This window comes from Nicotiana tomentosiformis, chromosome 10, assembly GCF_000390325.3.
Source record: "Nicotiana tomentosiformis chromosome 10, ASM39032v3, whole genome shotgun sequence".
NCBI lineage: Eukaryota > Viridiplantae > Streptophyta > Magnoliopsida > Solanales > Solanaceae > Nicotiana > Nicotiana tomentosiformis.
The window spans coordinates 79,611,431-79,630,747 of NC_090821.1; the positions used below are offsets into that span (position 1 = coordinate 79,611,431).

The 19,317-nt window shown below is 35.1% G+C and overlaps 1 protein-coding gene across 2 annotated transcripts; it reads left to right on the forward strand.

Annotated features, from left to right (window-relative positions):
* Positions 1 to 5,908: 5,908 nt before the first annotated feature.
* On the forward strand, positions 5,909 to 18,766 carry LOC104094448 (protein ESMERALDA 1). Of its 2 annotated transcripts, XM_070187239.1 has the most exons (10): positions 5,912 to 6,637; positions 7,230 to 7,299; positions 13,810 to 13,877; positions 13,980 to 14,068; positions 14,820 to 15,017; positions 15,961 to 16,165; positions 16,262 to 16,429; positions 17,148 to 17,315; positions 17,423 to 17,613; positions 17,974 to 18,766. In XM_070187239.1, exons 1-10 carry the CDS (start codon positions 6,233 to 6,235, stop codon positions 18,134 to 18,136), a joined length of 1,725 nt encoding a protein of 574 aa, XP_070043340.1. In that variant the 5' UTR covers positions 5,912 to 6,232; the 3' UTR covers positions 18,137 to 18,766. The 2 variants fall into 2 exon arrangements, with proteins under 2 accessions (XP_070043341.1, XP_070043340.1); XM_070187240.1 differs by lacking the exon at positions 17,974 to 18,766 and having other exon boundaries at positions 5,909 to 6,637; positions 17,437 to 17,576.
* The last annotated feature ends 551 nt before the right edge of the window (positions 18,767 to 19,317 follow it).

The following is a 19,317-nucleotide window of genomic DNA, read 5'->3' on the forward strand; positions in this document are numbered from 1 at the left end:
AAAACAAGAGATTTTCTACACCAAATTACCAGGAATCAAACAAAAATAACCGCAAATATATCTTGTCAACAATAGAAAAAAATATAACTTAAATTGTATGTACCTTACAAACTTTGTTAGGAATTTTAACTTTTTCTGCCTTCTAAACCTTTTTTTTTTTTTTGGTTTGACAGCCAAATTCACTTCGTCCTCCACGACACTTTTTCTCTTACCTTCAACATCATCCACTCTAACCCTTTTGTTCTTCTTTTTCTCAAATTATCCAACAACATTATTTCGAGATTCTAATATTTTAACACTGTCGGAATAATTTTGTCTTCCCATATTTCATTCATCAATCGATTTCTCAACTAAAATCGGGGATGAATGAGGAGATAAACTCATCAACCTAGTTTCTCTTCTCATGTTGCTCAATTTCTCAATTGAAACCGACTTTGAATAAGGTGATGAACTCATCGAACGAGTTTGTCTTGTCATATTGCTTTGTTTCACAATTGAAACTAGGTTCAATGAGAAAATTTAAAAAAAATTTACAAACAAACGGTTACAGAATTTTGTGAAGAAATTGATACAATACTCAATCAAAACTAACAAAATCATCTATAACAGATACCTACGATAAACTCTAACTAAACAATCCAGTTGCAAAAGCCTAAAAAAAGCAACATCGCTTCTCCAAAAACACATGCAATTCGTAAAAATATATAAAACAAGAGATTTTCTACACCAAATTACCAGGAATCAGACAAAAATAACCGCAAATATATCTTGTTTCGACGTCAATTTCAGCAATTTTGGTTCAATTTAGCAAAATATCGCACACACACACACACACACACACACACACACACACATATATATATATATATATATATATATATATATATATATATATATAGAGAGAGAGAGAGAGAGAGACAGAGAGAGAGAGAGAGAGAGAGAGGAGGGGGGAGTGATAGAGATAAAGAGATAGTGAAAACTTAGAGAAGAGAACGATGTCTGCATTACAAAAATAACAGACACAAAAAAACTGACATTAATTGAAACTATTTGGACCCAAAATGACATTTGGGCCTTTCTTAATAAATATTTTATTTTGGGCTATTTTTGGTGTAAATATTGCATGGGGTGCCCTATTTGGTCGCCCCCATTTAACCTATATCCACTTTTTAAAAAAGTTTTAACTTGTACCCACTTTTTAAATAACTTCAGGCCTCTTTCTCTTCCTCCTTCTCCTCCTCCTCCTTCTTTTTCTTCTTCGGGTGATATTATTCTTTCCTCTAGATGATATTATTATGCATATTATTATTTTTCACATAAAGTGAAACTCTTGGATTCACGAAACTTGGTTTAATTGATGATTTGTCAGGGAAGCCGCTATGGCAAAGTTTTGATGAACCCACTGATACCTTCCTTCCTGGTATGAGGATGGACGACGAGAAGTTCAAGTTGACTATTTGGAATATTACCCAAAAGGACCCAAGCACTGAAGTGCAGTCTCTAGGAACTGAAGTTCAGCAGATACTAAACAAACTTCAGCTCCTAGAATGCTGAAGTTCAACAATTACAAAACAAAACTTCAGCCAGAATTGCTGAAGTTCAGCAATTATTGAACTGAAGTGCATCCTCTAGGAGCTGAAGTTCAGCAAATACTAAACAAACTTCAGCTCCTAAAATGCTGAAGTCCAGCAGATACTAAACAAACTTTAGCTCCGAGAATGCTGAAATTCAACAATTACAAAACAAAAACTTCAGCCAAAATTCCTGAAGTTCATCAATTATTGAACTGAAGTGCATCCTCTAGGAGTTGAAGTTCAGCAAATACTAAACAAACTTCAACTCCTAAAATGCTGAAGTTCAGCAGATACTAAACAAACTTCAACTCCTACAATGCTGAAGTTCAGCAATTACAAAACAAAAACTTCAGCCAAAATTGCTGAAGTTCAGCAATTATTGAACTGAAGTTTTCCACTGTACTATGAATTGAAATTTGCGCGATTGCCTTTGCAAGTCAGGCCAAACTTCAGGCAAAAATATCTGAAAATTTGCTTTGATAAGGCTATGCTTCAGGCAAAATATTAGGAAGTTCAAACTTCAGACATAAATTTTTGCTACTTCAGGCCCGTATGCCTAAAGTTACCTGAAAAGTGGGTACGCTTGCAATTTTTTTTGCAAAGCGGTTATAAATTAAAATGTGACCCAAAAACTGAGTATAGATGCAAATCTCCCATTTTTTTTTGGTTGGGAAAGTTTTTGGGAGATTTTTACTAGCACACTTTTAAAGAGATATCACGGAAGATTGGCATCAGTTAATGATTAACAAGCAAGTCAATAAAATATTTATACATATAGCAGATTCTTTTCGATTCAAATATGGTAATATCTTACCGGCGAAAATCAAGCTACAATGGCAAAAACGGACCAATCATATTTAGGACCCGTTTGGCCATATATTTTGCCAAAATAAACTTGGATTTTATTTGACAAACACATGTTTGGCCATAGATTTTGCCTACATTTTGGCCAAATCCCAAAACTAGCTCAATAGCTGGTTTTGGGCTAAAATATCACTATTATATTTTTTAAAAATTGCCCCAAACTTTTGTATTTAATAAAAGAGCCCACCATTTATTATTTTGTAACGATGTTGCTTCGTCTTCTCGGTCATATGATAGTGTATCATGTAGTTCATTATAAAAATGATAATTTTGTATCAAATTTATTTATGTTTAGGACTTTGGTTTGCGATAATATAATGAATATTATTGATAATGGTATTATTGGGTATTTGTGATAGTTTTTAAAACTTGTGGGTATAAGTCATGCTTCATGTTTTTTCAAACCAAATTTCACCCAAAACATATGTCCAAACATATTTTTATCTTCAAACCAAACTTCACCCAAATCAAAATTTTCAGAATAAATTTGAAAATCTATGGTCAAACGCTAGCTTAATATCCTTTCCTTTTTTTCGAGCGGGGAGGGGGGGTCTATAAATCGAATTTTTATAACATACTTAATTGGAAATATCTTTTCCTATTCTTTCGTTGGAGGCCGAATCATTCCATAGCAGATCTCTTTCCTTTCCGTATATGGACTCTTTTATACAAATGCAACCCTAGTAAAATTATACTACTTTCTATGTACAAAATCTAATATTTTGTCTTTCTTTATGTAAATTACTTGCTTAGTTCATTTTTACTTTGCACGTTTTGACTTTTCACGCCTCTTAAGAAATAATGATTGATATGATAATTTTATCACAATAACCCTATTAATTGATACTCAATAATTGAATTTAGTAGATTTTTGTGTTTAACAAAGGGTGATAATGAAGAGTTCTCTGTGAATTTCAATATTGAGCATTGAAAAACTAAAATTGACCACTATTTATTCAAGAAATGTTGGTTAATGAATTAAAGGTAAAACATGAAAAAAAAAAATATGTTCTCTTGATATGCGTAAAATGACAAGTAAAAATAAAAATTTATTTTTAGTATACCCGCCAAGTAAAAGTGAATGGAGGGAGTATATTATACCATTTATATATTTATTTATTGATCTTTTTTTTTTTTTGCATATCTTGAAAAAGAATATGCATATATTTCGTGAAAAAATTTAACGTATGTATGCGGTATATATATATATATATATATATATATATATCAAAACCATGTATTTATAAGAAAAAAAACATGTGTGTGTATATATATATGTGATTTTTTTTTATATACACATTATACGAAATTTATATTAATAATATACAAGGATTATCAAACCACTACCAACTATATTATACATAATATTATATGTATAATTTGGGACTATACATGTATATCCGTATGTTATTCCTTTAATAGGAAAATAGAAAAGAAAAATTGTGCGGAAAAGTGCAACGATGTTCCAGGAGACATTGAAGAAGAACAAGACTAGAATACCATTTATGTTTTGGTTGAGTAGAAATATGAAAAATGCTTCTGATGTTCTAGTGACTCACTGGACTTCGAAAAATAAAGGAAAGATTGAGAGAGATACAAAATGTGTGAGGATAAAGACACAATGCATCAGAAAATAGGTAATAATTAATTAGATTCCACATTTAGTTAAAGTTGTAAATTAGTTAAAAATAATAATGATCAAAACTATCCCTTAATTTGCGGGTCGGTTAAAATTTTAAACCACCACATAATTTATCAAAACTGCTAGAAAGGTAAAAGAATCTGTTATTTTTGGAATAAACAAAAGAGGCTATTATTTACGACAATAATTTTTAAGAAGAGATCAACCATGTAAAAATCTCAAAGTTGTTTATTGAGTGACAGTTAGGTTAATTTTCCCTTTTTTTCTTATATTGGGCCAATTAATGCCCTAAAGTTTGTCTTTTAAAAGTCCAGTAATTTGGATGTTGTGTGTTGGACATAGGCTAAGCCACTAATGGGCTTCTCATCCATTTAGGCCCACCCTCGTTCCCCCTAATGTAAAATTGCTCCAATTGTCACTTTAATAAATGCTTCATTTTTTTTTTTTGGTAGAAATGACACCAGTAGCCACTTTAAAGGTATGTTATTTAGAATTAGTCATTGCGTCCTTGATTTCAATTTTTCAAGACAAAAATATTATGAGTTGTCCTGAAATTAAAAATTTTAGTTTAAAATTTCAGGACAAAAATAAGGATAGACTAATCTTTAAATAGCATCCCTGAGAATTGGCTATTTGTGCACTTGCGACCCCTTTTATTTTTTATTTTTATGGTAATTGATGGACTTGTCAAATCACGGTAAAGATCTTTGTTAAGCAAAATAACAATTTTATGAAAAGCGTATGAGTACGATCTATTTTGTAATAATTGGTTTTGACAACTGTTGTGTTGGATTACAAACTTGTTAGAAGAATATTACTAGAGCTTTAAAATAAACAATATAATACGATAATATAAACTACAAAAATTCTCAACTTAAATATATTTAACTACTTTCATATGTTAGCCCCTAAATCCAAGGTTAGTGTGTTTGGGGAAATAGGGGGAATCTGATTCTGAAATCAAAAACCAAAGCTAAATTGTGTCATTTGGCTAATTTCCAGCATCTAAACCAATCCGATAACCCACTATATATGTTGAAATATTGAAACTAAACACCACCCTATTTTGGTTTTGAGTTTGGTCTTGGAAAATTTTGTAAAAATACACATGGGCTAAATCCATATCTTGATTAATTAAAGCATGCAATTGGAAAAAGATGTTTGAAAGGATAATGAGTGGGAAATTTATTCTATGATTTCAACTCCTTTCATTAAGCACAGTATTATCCTTTTTCCTTCCTCTAGAGTCTAGCCAATATATTCTTAATCAAATTTTAATAAATAAGATAGTAAAACGTTTAACTTTATAAAAGCGTAATTGTCATACTTATGAGCAAGGAATTAAACCGTTTTTTTATTTATTTTAGAAATAGCCTAATTTACAACGTATAATTGAAAAATAGTCACAGTTTCAAAAGTAATCGAATTTTAGCCAACTTTTTATATAAAGATAAAATATGAATAAAAATTTAAAATTTCGGAAAAATCAGCATAATATGTTGGATTTCGAATTTTTTACATATGAGATTCCAGCATAATTTCAGAATATGTTGGAGTTCCAATATAATATGCTAGAATTTTACACGCAATAGTCCTATAATCCAGCATATTATGTTGGAACGTTTTGTTTAAGTTAAACTAGTGATAATTTTTCAATAACTTTTAAAACACTGACTATTTTTTGATTACCCGACCAAAACAGACTAACTTATGCTATTTTCTAGAAACTCACCCAGTGGGTCCCACTATTCCAGCATGCCGCCTGACACACACATATGATATATACTTGTTTTTCTCTCTCTCGTCACTAATGAGAGGCACGTGCATTCCTCCTTGCATCACAGCACAATTGCATCCCTTTTTGATTAGGTCACGTGCGCACCTCCTCCTCAGTTCTGCGATTTTTCTCTTTCGCAAATTTCACCATTGTTTAAGCCTTTTCCCTCTTGGCTGTATTTCTCTTCTTCAACGTCCTCCCTCTCTCTACCCAGTATCAAATCCAATTTCAGAGAGAGAGGAACAAAGGGTTGGGGAAAAACAATAATTTTGAAGAATGTTGTTGTAAATCTCGAAAACCCTTTTGAGATAAAGGATTGGGAAATTCGTGAAAATTATAGAATGCAATGTAATTGAGCGTTATTGTATTGTCGATATGCACGCTTACAATAGGTTACCGAGCAGTGGACACAGCAGCCCATCCACGCCCTCATCCCCCCGTTCCCGCTCGCCTCGTTTACGCAGCACTAGTAATAGTAATAGTGGTGGTGGATCCCGGGTCAAACCCAGTGCCCGTTTTACCCCGGGTCAACCCGGACCGAGAACCCTCGCCCATCGTCTTGCTTGGGTCATTCTATCGGTTCTGCTTCGCCGTCAGGGGATTTTCCTCTTTGCTCCTTTGCTCTACATAGCGGGGATGTTGTTTTACATGGGGACAGTATCGTTTGATGTTGTTCCTAACATCAGGCACCACCCTGCTCCCGGGTCCCTTTACCGGAGCCCCCAGCTTTATGCCAAGCTTCGACCCGAAATGGACTCCGATAATTCCACTGCTCATGCGGTTAGACTCTTAATTTTTTTAATAATAAAAATTCTATCTTGTAGTGATGATTTTTAGACTTTTATGAGATGCAGTAATGATGGCTTCAGTTTCTGTTGATAGTTGAAAATCTAGAAAAACAAAAGCTTTATCTTTTCCTGACCTGACTTGTGGGTTTTGGGGGATTACTGAGTTAGTTCCAGTGCAAATTTATTCAATTAGGATTGCTCCTGTTTAGTCTAGATCTGTAATACTGAGTGTATTTGGCTCTCCTCTGTTGTGGATCAATGCCATTGATCATAGTTGTTTTACTGTTACCCTATAGATTTTCTCTTCTTTTATCACCTCATCCTTGCTTCTTCATCATCTGTTAATTCATAGCAGTACATCTGTCAATAAGTGTGTTACTCTGTAACTTGATGTTATTTTGTGATTCCTGGTATTTTAATTCAAATTCTCACAAAGATGGTGAAGCTTGTCCATTATTTCATGATGTTAATGTTGGTAATGAAGCTCATTGTGAAATGTACTTGCAGCGAAAACAATTTTGTAAATATTGTTTTTGCTTTTATGTTCTACAATCCTACTAACTAGAGGTACAAATTTCCTGTAGATATCAACAATATGGAAAAACTCCTACAGAGGTGGAGAATGGAGACCGTGCATTAACAAATCCTCAGGAGGTAGAAAATTTGGAGAATCAAACTTATCTTTTATCCTCGTTAGTACACTATGTTGCTTCTCTCCCTCTCTCTTAATTATTCTTCATATAGTAAGTGCAACTCTCTGGTTGCATTCGGCCATTCAGGTTATATTGGAGGTTTCCCAATGCATAATCTTATCGCAATTTGAAATTCAAGATAACTACTGCAGTTATATGCTAGAAATTTTCAGGTTCATGACCACATTCTATATGTTTAGGTTTATAGTACAAAATATTCTTCTCTAATTAGTCAAAACTAGGAACCTCGGTATTTAGATAAGTTTTCTTATTCAAATAACTTTTCTTATTTCTTGTAATCTAAAATTTTCTTATTTCTAAGTCAGAATAGCCTAGTAGACACCTGTACTTATTCCGTTTTGACATCCTGACCCCTTTACTCCACGAAATTTCATTTAGACACTTGAACTTGTTCAAAATTGGGTGTTTTAAATCCCTCTGATGTTGTGTGCCTCTCAATCGCGCTGATATCAGAATCTACATCAGATAAAATATACCACGCCATTTACTATCTTTACAAAAAACCAATAAAATAATCCTTTATTGATTTTGCCTTATTTTATACTCTTTCTCATCTTTCACACGTTAACCTATGGGTGGCATGTGGGCCGGGCCCGGTCCTAAGTGGGCTTCGCGGGCTTCTTGTTGGAACCGGTCCGGGACCATGAACTAACGGTCCCGGGTTAAGTGGGCCGGTCCCGGGCCTAAGCGGGCCTAAGTGCGCCCAACAAATACTTTCTATTTTTTAATTTTTTTTTTTATACAAGTTAGAGAAAAAAAATGGTAATAAAAATATCTAAGGCAATTCCTTGTAAATTATATTATAAACTTGTCACCTAAATTTTTTAATTCAAATTTAAAGACAAAAATATTGTAAAGAGATATTCAAAGCAATGCGTTATTATATATATATATATATATTCGATTTACTATATATACATCTACTATGCGTTATAGTATAGTATATATATAAGCTATATTCTATATATATATATAAGCTTATATATATACTATACTATATATACATCTTAAGATATATATATAAGCTATATTCGATATATACATAGTATATAAGCCATATTCGATAGTATGCATCTTAAGATATACTATAATAAAGAGATATTCAAAGCAATGCGTTATAATTTTATTATAGCATTAAAAAATCATGGCAATATGGAATGAGCACAACAAGGTGCTAATACCACCATTGAGAAGAAAAAGAAACTAATCAAGATGTGCCAAAATACAAGTTACATATTAATTTACATGGTATCTCTTACAAATTTTATAAATCCTTCAAGGTCCGGAGGAATGTCCGTTGGTGGTGGCGGAAAAGAAGCTTGGTCATCACCACTTCCAGGCGAAGCATCATCCTCCGCAAGTTCAGCTAGCATTTCTTCGTAAGATTCATCTACCTCTGGTTGTGATTCAGCAAGTCCAAAATTTCTTCTTTCCGAACGGATCCAATCTCTGAAAAGTACTGATTTTTCCAAGCTCTCCCTCATAGACGCTCTATAATCACCGAGTTTAAGTCTTGCTTGACTGAAAGTGCTCTCTAAGGCCACTGTTGAAGCTTGAATAGTTAAAATGTCTCGGGCCATCCTTGAAAGAATCGGAAAGTGTTTTTCTTTGTCCTTCCACCATTCCAAAATAGTGAAGGAGCCGTCGAGATTCACTTCCTCAATTCCCTGTGACAAATAAACTTCAAGCTTATTTAGTTGTGAAAAATCACTAGTACTAGAACCTTGAGAACCTCTGAACCCTGCCCAAGCACTAAGTGCTCTTATTCCAGCAGTTCTTTTAGATGATTGAGAACTAGAAGAAGAAGGAGTTGGAACATTTGGTCTAGCATGATCTAATGCAACTTGATAAGCATTATAAATTGTTTGAACATTTATTTTAATTGAGGCTATTGCGTCCGGAAGTTTAGACAACTCCTTATCTTCAAGTGCTAAACCATTATCAACAGTTTCATACCAAAATTGAGGACCTCCTAATTTCATAGTAGGATTTAACAATGCAGCAACACCGTAAATAGGGGGAATAGGGAAAAAATATTTTTTAAACTTTTTTCTCATAGAATCAATAGCAAGTTGATAAATTTTCCCATCCTCTGAAAAATGATCAAATAAATTTGCAAGTTCTGCAATATAAACTAAACAGTTAGAAATAGTAGGATAATATTGCCCAGAAAATTCATATGTAGCAATATGAAATTTTTTCTAAAAAATCTACAAGTATTTTAACATTAGCCCAATCCGCATTTGTAAGGTGCTCATCATCATCACTTACATGAGCATTAAACGTTGAGTTTATGGGGTTTCTATATTCATATGCAATAACTAAACTTTCATACATGTAATTCTATCTAGTCGGACAAGGTTTAGGAACCGTTCTTTCTCTTAGGCCAAATTCATCGCATCTTTTAAAATATTCTCTAAGTCTACTTCTACGGTTTGAATAAAAAAGCCAATTAAGAGGTATTTTAACCTTTTCAATTTCAACATTTAAAATTCGCATACCATCACCCACAATTAAATGGTAAATATGACAAATACATCTAACATGAAAAATGTTACTAAATGCAGGACTTAGTGTAGTGGTAAGCAAGGCTACAGCATTTGTGTTACTAGTAGCATTATCCATTGAAACTGCATTATTTTATCATTAATGCAAAAATATCTACAAATATCCGTAATCGTGCTAGAAATAAATTGCCATGTGTGACGTGAATTAATTATTCTATAAGCAATAATGCGCTTTTGCATTATCCAATCCTCATCAATCCAATGACTGGTAACAGTAAGGTAATCACAGTCATTACCACTTCTACCAATATCAGTTGTAATAGCAACACGACAATTTATATGAGTAAATAAATAGCGCAAATATTGTTCATATTCATATTTATATTTATAAATATCGTTCTTTACGGTTGTGCGAGGAAAACCTTTATAAGTAGGATTATAAACTTTTCTAATATAATGCGCAAAGTGAGGGTTAGAAGGAAAACTATAGGGTAAGCACATAACAGTAACCATTTTTGCCAATTCTTCCCGATCTTTTTTTGGATCATAATATAAAATACCACCGATAACAGTGTTAATTCCCGGTTGAAATTGATTAGACCTGGTACTAAGGTCAGCCTGACTAGGTGCACTTGTCCCCTCGGCCAAAGCTTTCATACGAAAATATCTAGCTTTATCTTGAGGGTGTAGCAATATGTGTCTAGTCAAACTTCTCGTCCCCCGACTTCCAACATATTTAAAAACTAACTCTTTGCCACAAGTTTTACACTAAGCCCTATTATTTTCTCTTAGTTGAATAAAAAATGGCCAAACAAGAGATGTTTCCGCCCGTTTAGAAGGTTGTCTAGAAAAAGTAGGGGCAGTAACAAGAGGGTCAGACGGGGCATCATTTGGATTATTATTAGTTGGGTTAACTTCAGGAGCAGGACTAGTGGGTGTATCGTCATCCGGTTGCGTTTCATCAAAATCTATTTCTTCATCATCATTTTCATCAATAGTTGGATTACCATAAAGAGTATTCAGATATTCATGGTTTAATTGTTCATCAGGTGCAATATTATGGCAAAATTGACTCTCGGTAAATTGTAATAAACTATTATCGCTATCAAGAATAGGAGGTGTAGGACGGGTAACAGGTTTGGGTCGGGGAGCCGGGGAAGTGGAGGAGGAACAGATTGGCCACTAGATTCACCACTCTTGGATTTTTCCTTATTTTTACTAAACATTTTTTTAAGGAATAAGCCATCTTAATTAATCAAGCAAAGTAAATAAAACAAACAAAACTATAATATTAAAACTTAAGAGTGGGAACGAGTTTACCGAATTGACGAACAACTTGTTGAAAATTAATTATCGTTGAAGACTTGAAGACTTCAATTCACCAACTGCACAATTTTGCACAAAATGTAGCAATTAAGTAAGCAATTATAGAAGAATATTAGAGAGAGATTGATGATTTTGTGAGAAAAATGAAAGAATGAGGGGGTATTTATAGTTGAAAATAGGGAAAAAGTATAATTATAAAAAGTTTGGGGGGGTTAAATGGCTATTTTGGCAGACCAAACGTCTAGTTTTTAAATGGCCAAACGGTCAAATTTTTTTTTTAAAAAAATTATCCGTTGGGCCCGGATAGGCCTGTTTAGGACCGCTTGAACCGGCCCACTTCTCAGTCGGTCCCGGTCCCAAACGGTCCCGGTCTCGCGGGCCTCGCCTATAGGACCGGCCCACTACCCAGCCCATTTCCCCACGGTCCTGGGCTGGGTAGTGGGCCGGTCCCGGTCCTAAACGGCCCACATGCCACCCTTACGTTAACCAAATAACCGATAACCTGAACCTCACCCTCTCTTTATCTGTCTTATACCTTTTCAGAAAAAAATTCCCAAAAATTTCCATCCTTTCACCTTTATACCTCCCTGGCAGAGAAGCATTCATCAATTTGGGTGGACAAAAATTATTTGATGAGGTTGGGGATTTGCGTGGAGATGTGAGAAAATGGGCATTCTCTAGTGAGATTTTTTGTTGAGAGACAGTGAGAGTATGGGTGGAGAAGCTATGATGTTCAAGCGAGGGAAAATTGTGTTTGTATGTTTTGGTGTCTATAGGATGTGTTTAATGGTGGTGTTTGAAAGTATTATTTGGAGAGGGAGATTGTTTGTAATGGTGATGGGCGAAGTTACAGGTGTTGGTGTGTGCCTGAGAATCGAGGTGTATGAATGTATCTGGTTCCTCTTCAAGGAGGTGTTATGTGTATAGTGTGTTTGAATTAGTTTGTGAGAGAGGGAATTCTGTCACACGATAAAAAAACGTTTATCCGGTGGAAGCTTTAGTCGCCGGAAACGATACCTTGGCAACCTCAGATCCACTAATGGTAGCAACGGAATTTTGTAACTAATACCCAGCAATAACAGTGAGATTTAAACGGAAGAAAATTAAAAAAGAACCTAATTTTTACCCCAACTCTTGAAGCTTCCATCGTTCAATAATGGAGTTTAGGGATAAAAACTCTTAAAAAGGTAAAAAATAAAATAAAAGTATACGATGCAGCCTCTTATTTAGAGATCACGCCCCTTACGGGCATGTATATCGCGCACTTGTACCAACTCAGATAAATAGTTGCCACATAATCTTAGTCAACAGTCAGAAGCGTTTAAAATATACTCTCTCCGTTTCAATTTAGATGAGGTAGTTTGACTCGGCACAGAGTTTAAGAAAAAAAAAAAACTTTTGAAACTTGTGGTCTTAAAAGCTTAAGGGGTAAAAGTTTTGTGAGAGCCATGACATTTATGTGGTTATAAAAGCTTCTTATTAAGGGTAAAATGGATAAAATGAATAGTTTAAAGTTGAATTATTTCCGATTATAGAAATATATCATTCTTTTTGGAACGGACTAATAAGGAAAGTGTGTCATCTAAATTGAAACAGAGGGAGTAATGTTTGAACAAGTACAAGTATCTTTTTGAAATTCCATGAAGTAGAGGGGCCAGAATGTCAAATCGGTGCAAGTATTAGTATCTATTAGGCTATTCTGCCTATTTCTAATGGATTGAACTCTTATAAAGAGTAGTGTTTTGGGTCTTGAAGGTTCTAGGCACCTATGATATGGTTTCAAGTACATATGCTTAGGTTTTAAGAACCCGTATTGAGCACAGGTAGGTACCGAGTACTCTTGCTGAGGTTTCAAGTACTCGTGTTGAGTTTCCAAGAACTTGTGCTAAGGTCTAAAGTATCCTTGCGGAGCACGGGTAGATAGTGAGTACTCATGCTAAGGTTTCGAGTACTCGTGCTGAGCACCTGTACCCTTGCATAGCACATGTAGGTATAGGGTATTTGTGATGAGGTTTCGAAAGCGCGCTTAAGCCTTGAACAACAACAACAACAACAACAACAACCCAGTATAATCCTACTAGTGGGGTCTGGGGAGGGTAGTGTGTACGCAGACCTTACCCCTACCCTGGGGTAGAGAGGCTGTTTCCAAATGACCCTCGGCATCCTTCCTTCCAAGAACTCCCCACCTTGCTCTTGGGGTGACTCGAACTCAAAACCTCTTGGTTGGAAGTGGAGGGTGCTTACCATCAGAGCAACCCACCTTGTCAAAACATGTTGAGCGCTTCGCCTTGCTTAGCGGGCGCTTCAATATTATCATCATGCCTCTAAGACATACTTTTTCTTGCCAATGAGTGTAATCCTGAAGATGCGGCACTAAACAATTGATATTTCACTTTATCATAAATTTTCTTCAATTTCTTCGTCCATATATTTGGTATTCATGCTTATAGATATTAGTCTTGGAATACACATACATATTTGTCGTTTTTCTTCATTTGCGCCTTTTTTCGTTAAAGCCCACGCTTTATTTGCGCTTTGTGCTTAATGCCCCAATAGTCCTTAGAGCTTTATTGCGTTTTTCGCCTTTGATAACATTGGGCTATGTTGAATATCTTCAGGTTTGCCTGAATCAAATGGTTACCTTTATATTGAGGCAAATGGTGGTCTGAATCAGCAAAGGACATCGGTATGTCCTTCAGTTCCAAAGATAATTGTTCTTGAATTGCTGAAGTTTTGCTTGGGTGACGGTAGTAGTTTAATATCACTTTTGTTGCCTTTGTGCTTCCAGATATGCAATGCTGTTTCTGTGGCAGGTTATCTTAATGCGACCCTGGTCATTCCACACTTCCATTTTCATAGCATTTGGAGGGATCCAAGGTTGGCCAGCTCTTTCATCTTCTTTTTTTGTTTGAGTAATGCAGTATTTCCTTAGAGGGACATTTATATACTGTAAAACTCAGGAATTTGGTGGTTGCTAGGAATTGTGGTTGCTATCATTACCTTGGATAGCTTTTTGTGATGACAAGCTCTTAAGATGCTTTACTATTTTTTTAATATTTCCTTTACTATCTTTACTTCTTTTTTTTTACTATTTTTACCCTTGAATTTTTCAAATGTATTTTTGAAATTGCCTTTCTTTAGCTGAGGGTCTATCAGAAACAACCTCTCTACCTCACACAAGGTAGGGGTAAGGTCTACGTACACCTCACCCTCCCGACCCTATTTGTGGAATCATACTGGGTATGTTGTTTTTGGTGTTGTTGAAGCTCTTGAGATGCTTTATCTGCTCTTATAGCATTAGAACTGACTTCCTTGTAATAGAAATGTACTACCTCTAATTGAATATATCACAAATGACCGCAAAAAAGATTTCAGTACCTCTAGAATTTGAACAGATTTGTTAGTCTGGGAATCTATACCTTAGGTTTTGTGCCATTTCCTTTTGAGGTATTGTTGAAGCAAACTAAAATCTAGTGGTGGATTGTCGTATAATTATTTCTGAGATAGTAGGTTTTAGTTTGTTTTAAACATGGCCATTCTCTTGATCAATCTTGAGTTTAACATCCATCTAATTCTGCACCTTCTTTAATTGCAAATCATAAAAATGCTCCACGGTTGTTTTCTGCAGCAAGTTTGGAGATATCTATGATGAAGAATTTTTTGTTAAAACCCTAGCCAATGATGTACGAGTGGTGGACAAGATTCCTGATTATATTATGGAACGATTCGATTACAATATGAGCAATGTTTACAACTTCAGGATCAAGGCTTGGTCCTCCATCAGTTACTACAGGGATACAGTTCTTCCAAAGCTGCTCGAAGAAAAGTGAGTTCCTGGACATTTCTGTTTTTTTGTCATCACTTTGACTCTTAGGCTGAACTTCCTTTACTTAGAATATTAGGCCTAATCATTGATACGAGATTTATCCTTGTGATGATACGATGGAATCCTTGTTATGGAAACTCATACTTAGTTCTAGTTTAAAGTAGTTTCATAATTGATTATATGATATACATCTGGAGTGCTTGCTCTTCCTCTTATGGTGGTTCCTCTTGGGTTTTTTGCTTTAAAATTCATGTTTTGAGGTACATTTGGTACTTATTTTGATTTGTTGCATTTCTCTCTTGGGATGACAGAAAGATAGCAAGCTAATGCTGGTGCTTTTCTTTGTGAAATACAACTCTGATTTACTTTGCAGCTTGGAAACTAGATTTGTCTTCACCTAAATTTTATGCAACCTTTGTCTCACCTTTCCTTTTTTAATTTCAAAAGATTTTCCATGTTTACCATTTTCCGGTGACTGACTCACAAAACAGAAAAGAAAGGTTTAGGCTGGAGGATCTGGTGCTTTATGTTTGATATTGATCCTTCTGGGTGATGACCTAAACTCTTAGTGGAAATCTTTCATCTTATTCTTGTACAATTATAAAGTTGTCTCTCCACTAAAGATAACAAAATGCAGGAAGTGTTTAGCTTTTGTACAGAGAGGAGCCTCATGTTTAATTTTCTGAGCCATTATCATACATATTTGTACAGATTCAGTTAGAGAGATATTATTTATTTGTAATTATGTAGCCTTGATTTTTTCCTAGTTTATAATAGTTATTTAAACACCCGATAGCTTGGGACAATAATCAAGCAATACATATATATTCCTTGCCAATTCTTTGATGCTTAATTGATAGGTTCGTTTGTTCATATTTGAAGCATTTTGTTTTGTTATTTATGGTCACCATTTTTGCTAAGAGTTATCAAATCGTGCACTCAGGCTCATTAGAATATCCCCATTCGCAAACCGTTTATCATTTGATGCTCCTCCAGCAGTTCAGCGGCTTAGGTGCCTGGCAAATTATGAAGCCCTTAGATTTTCAAATCCTATTTTGAGTTTGGGGGAAACATTGGTTGCAAGAATGAAAGAACGGAGTGCCAATAATAGTGGAAAGTATATCTCTGTGCATCTCCGCTTTGAGGAGGTTAGTTTCATGTGGTGCAAACTGCTATATATTGATTGTTTATGTGCTCCACAGCTTAGATTTCCAAGGGTATTGAGCCATCACTTTCTCTTGCAGGATATGGTGGCTTTCTCTTGTTGTATATTTGATGGTGGTGAAGAAGAAAAAAGGGACATGGATGCTGCAAGAGAGAGAGGATGGAAGGGAAAATTTACAAAACCTGGTCGTGTGATTCGTCCTGGAGCTATCAGGATTAATGGCAAGTGTCCCTTAACTCCTTTAGAGGTAATATCTTGTCATTTTCAGCCCTTTTCAAGATACTTGACTTTCATGTTGTTTATATCTTTTTTATCTTATGAATTTAGGTAGTTAGGCACTTCTGTGAAAGGAACATGTTATATTTCAGATAAGTGGTATGCCTATACTTTCTTGGCCTGGTCAGAGCATTCTGATCCTTTGTGAGACTTCCTTCATTAAGAAAAGTTTTCTTTAGAAACCATATTGTCTAAAATATTTTCTGGAGATAACACTTCTTTGTACCTGATCTTAATTTCAGTTCCTGAATTCCTATCTTTGTCAGAGATTTAGTGTATACTTATTCCTATCTTAATTGCACTGGTTTTACTTGTATTAGTTTTGTTGGCTTCCCCTAGTTCACCAGGAAATATCTATGAAGTGACTCGTGAGACTTGAGTAGTATACTTAGTGGTAAGTGGATTTTTGAAATTTCTTCTCCTTGTTCAATCATGTGTGACAAGGATACCTTGGAAATGTGAGTGGACTATTCTTCTTCTTTGTCTTCTTTAGTCAATATCTACTGGCTTAGGTGAGTTGCATGAGTGTGACTAGCGTTTTAGTAAGATTCCAACTACTATACGTTATTCTCATATTCTGTGGGCTTTACCTCTCAAGCATTACTACTGGATATCAACTTTTTATTGTTTTTGCTTTTCCTTTGCGCTTTATCATTTTCATGGCTAATTTTCTACACACTTTTTATCAGGTTGGATTGATGTTAAGAGGCATGGGATTTGACAAGACTACATCCATCTATTTAGCATCTGGAAAAATATACGACTCCGAGCGACATATGAAACCACTATTAGAAATGTTTCCTCTTTTACAAACTAAAGATATGCTGGCAACCCCAGAAGAACTAGCTCCATTTCAGGTTTAAATTGTTATTTGCCGTCTCCAGGCTTTTTAGTTTTTCTTCCTTCTCCCCCCCCCCAAAAAAAAAAACCTTGGCTACCATCTGACTCAAGTTATTGCTTATAGAATTACTCTTCCAGGATGGCTGCCATAGACTATACTGTTTGCCTTTATAGTGAAGTATTTGTGACAACTCAGGGAGGCAATTTCCCCCATTTTCTGTTGGGCCATAGGAGATACTTATATGGTGGACACTCCAGGACCATCAGGCCAGACAAAAGGAAGTTAGCTTTGTTATATGATAATCCCAATATCGGGTAAGCTTTTGGTTAACATTTCTGCCATCTTTTTTCCAGTTTATGTGAGACCTCTCTAGTGTGCCTGTAAAGAAACTGAAAGAAGTCGTTATGGGGATAGAAATAAAAGAGTGGGTATTACAATGTTGAAGGGGCCATGGCCATGACGGTAATGATGCTGGCTATTGTTACTTAATTCCATTGAAATACCAGGGTCTTCTGGTGTTTCATTGCTGTTCTGGTGACTTTACCTGTTATCTTAATTTGAAGGGTCATTTTTCTAACTTGCTGTACAATTTAGTTAGGCACTCTATGCAGTCTTGTATGTTTGTTTTGCAGTGCTTTTGACCAGTGTATGTTTTCCATGTGCTCCTCTTCCAGGTGGAAGAGCTTCAAGCGGCAAATGCTTAATATACGAGCACATAGTGATTCAAAAGGTATTGAGATTAAAAGACCAAATGACTCAATATATTCATTCCCTTGCCCAGATTGCATGTGCCGGAGTAACAAGACTGAAGATTCTAGATCATCCTCAGTAACGTGATCTGTGTGCACGTCAGTAGGTGGTGTTCTTATTCTCGTAGTATGCATGAACCTCAGCTGCTAACCGTTCTTGTTCTCGTAGTACACATGAACTTCAGTTGCTAACTGTTGTGATTCTTTCATTTTTTTCCCCTCCACTGTGGAGAGGGCCTTACTGGATTAGCTGCTTCTGGGATTTGTATAATGACTGACCAATTTGATTCTTTCCCGGGCATGAGTTTGAGAGTACGCTTTTGTACATGATGGTGTGAGAAAGGATGGGAAAGTCATTTCCATCGGTGAAGTTACCCCCGGTGTTAATTTACATAGCAGATTCATCTTCTTCCAGCTGCTGTAATCTCTAACAAGCTGTGAATTGACACAAGATATATTTGCACGTTAGTTTTGTGAGAAACAGGATTTTGTATATTAGTGAAGTGGGAGTGTTAGATTATAGGAACATGATGAGAACAGTATAGGCTTATCAGAAGTCAGGGTTCCAAAATTTTACTTTGGATACCCTTTTTTGTCAATATTAGATAATGTCTCTTGTTGATATTTATTGCTGTTTGACTAGATTTATCACCTTAATTCAGAGTGCACAGAATTTTCAAAAGAGCACTGTTACAAGTGTGAATTCTTTCTTGATTAATTGTGTCTATGACAAAAGCATTTACCATTTTATATTCCAAATGTTCATAAATGAGATCATTTGGCTTATCGAGTATCAATCATTATTTTTGTTTATAATTGATGAGCTCGAAACACACTTAAATTATGCTTGCTAATCAAATATAGTATAGTATAATATCGTATCCACATGAATTGGATTTAAATAGTATTCTCGTAGTTTCTAGCTTGATCGTTATCCAAGATTATGAACAATTGAGATTTATATGATATCTAACTAAAATTAACTAAGAGTATAGAGCTATTGACTAGTGACTATCGAAATAAAGATAAGCAAAGAAGTTTTTAGTGAGAGAAAATAAGGGTCGATAGGATAGGTGCAAGATAATTGTTTCGGATCTAACTCTAGATAATTCACTTCTAATGTTTAAGTGAGTCTCTCGAGTTCACTCAATTACCAGTTCAAACGTTCGTCAAAACTCCTCTCTCGATTAAGTTTCAACCTCACACGATAAACCAATTTAAACACGTGAAGATATGCAAGAATGCGTAGTGGATTGGTCTTTAGGAAAA

What these genes read in the sequence shown, in the direction of transcription:
- LOC104094448 (XM_070187239.1), top strand. Translation starts at nt 6,233, where the DNA reads ATGCACGCTTACAATAGGTTACCGAGCAGTGGACACAGCAGCCCATCC. An exon ending in ATAATTCCACTGCTCATGCG is followed by an intron (nt 6,638 to 7,229) that starts GTTAGACTCTTA and finishes AATTTCCTGTAG; the next exon opens with ATATCAACAATATGGAAAAA. An exon ending in CCAAAGCTGCTCGAAGAAAA is followed by an intron (nt 15,018 to 15,960) that starts GTGAGTTCCTGG and finishes TCGTGCACTCAG; the next exon opens with GCTCATTAGAATATCCCCAT.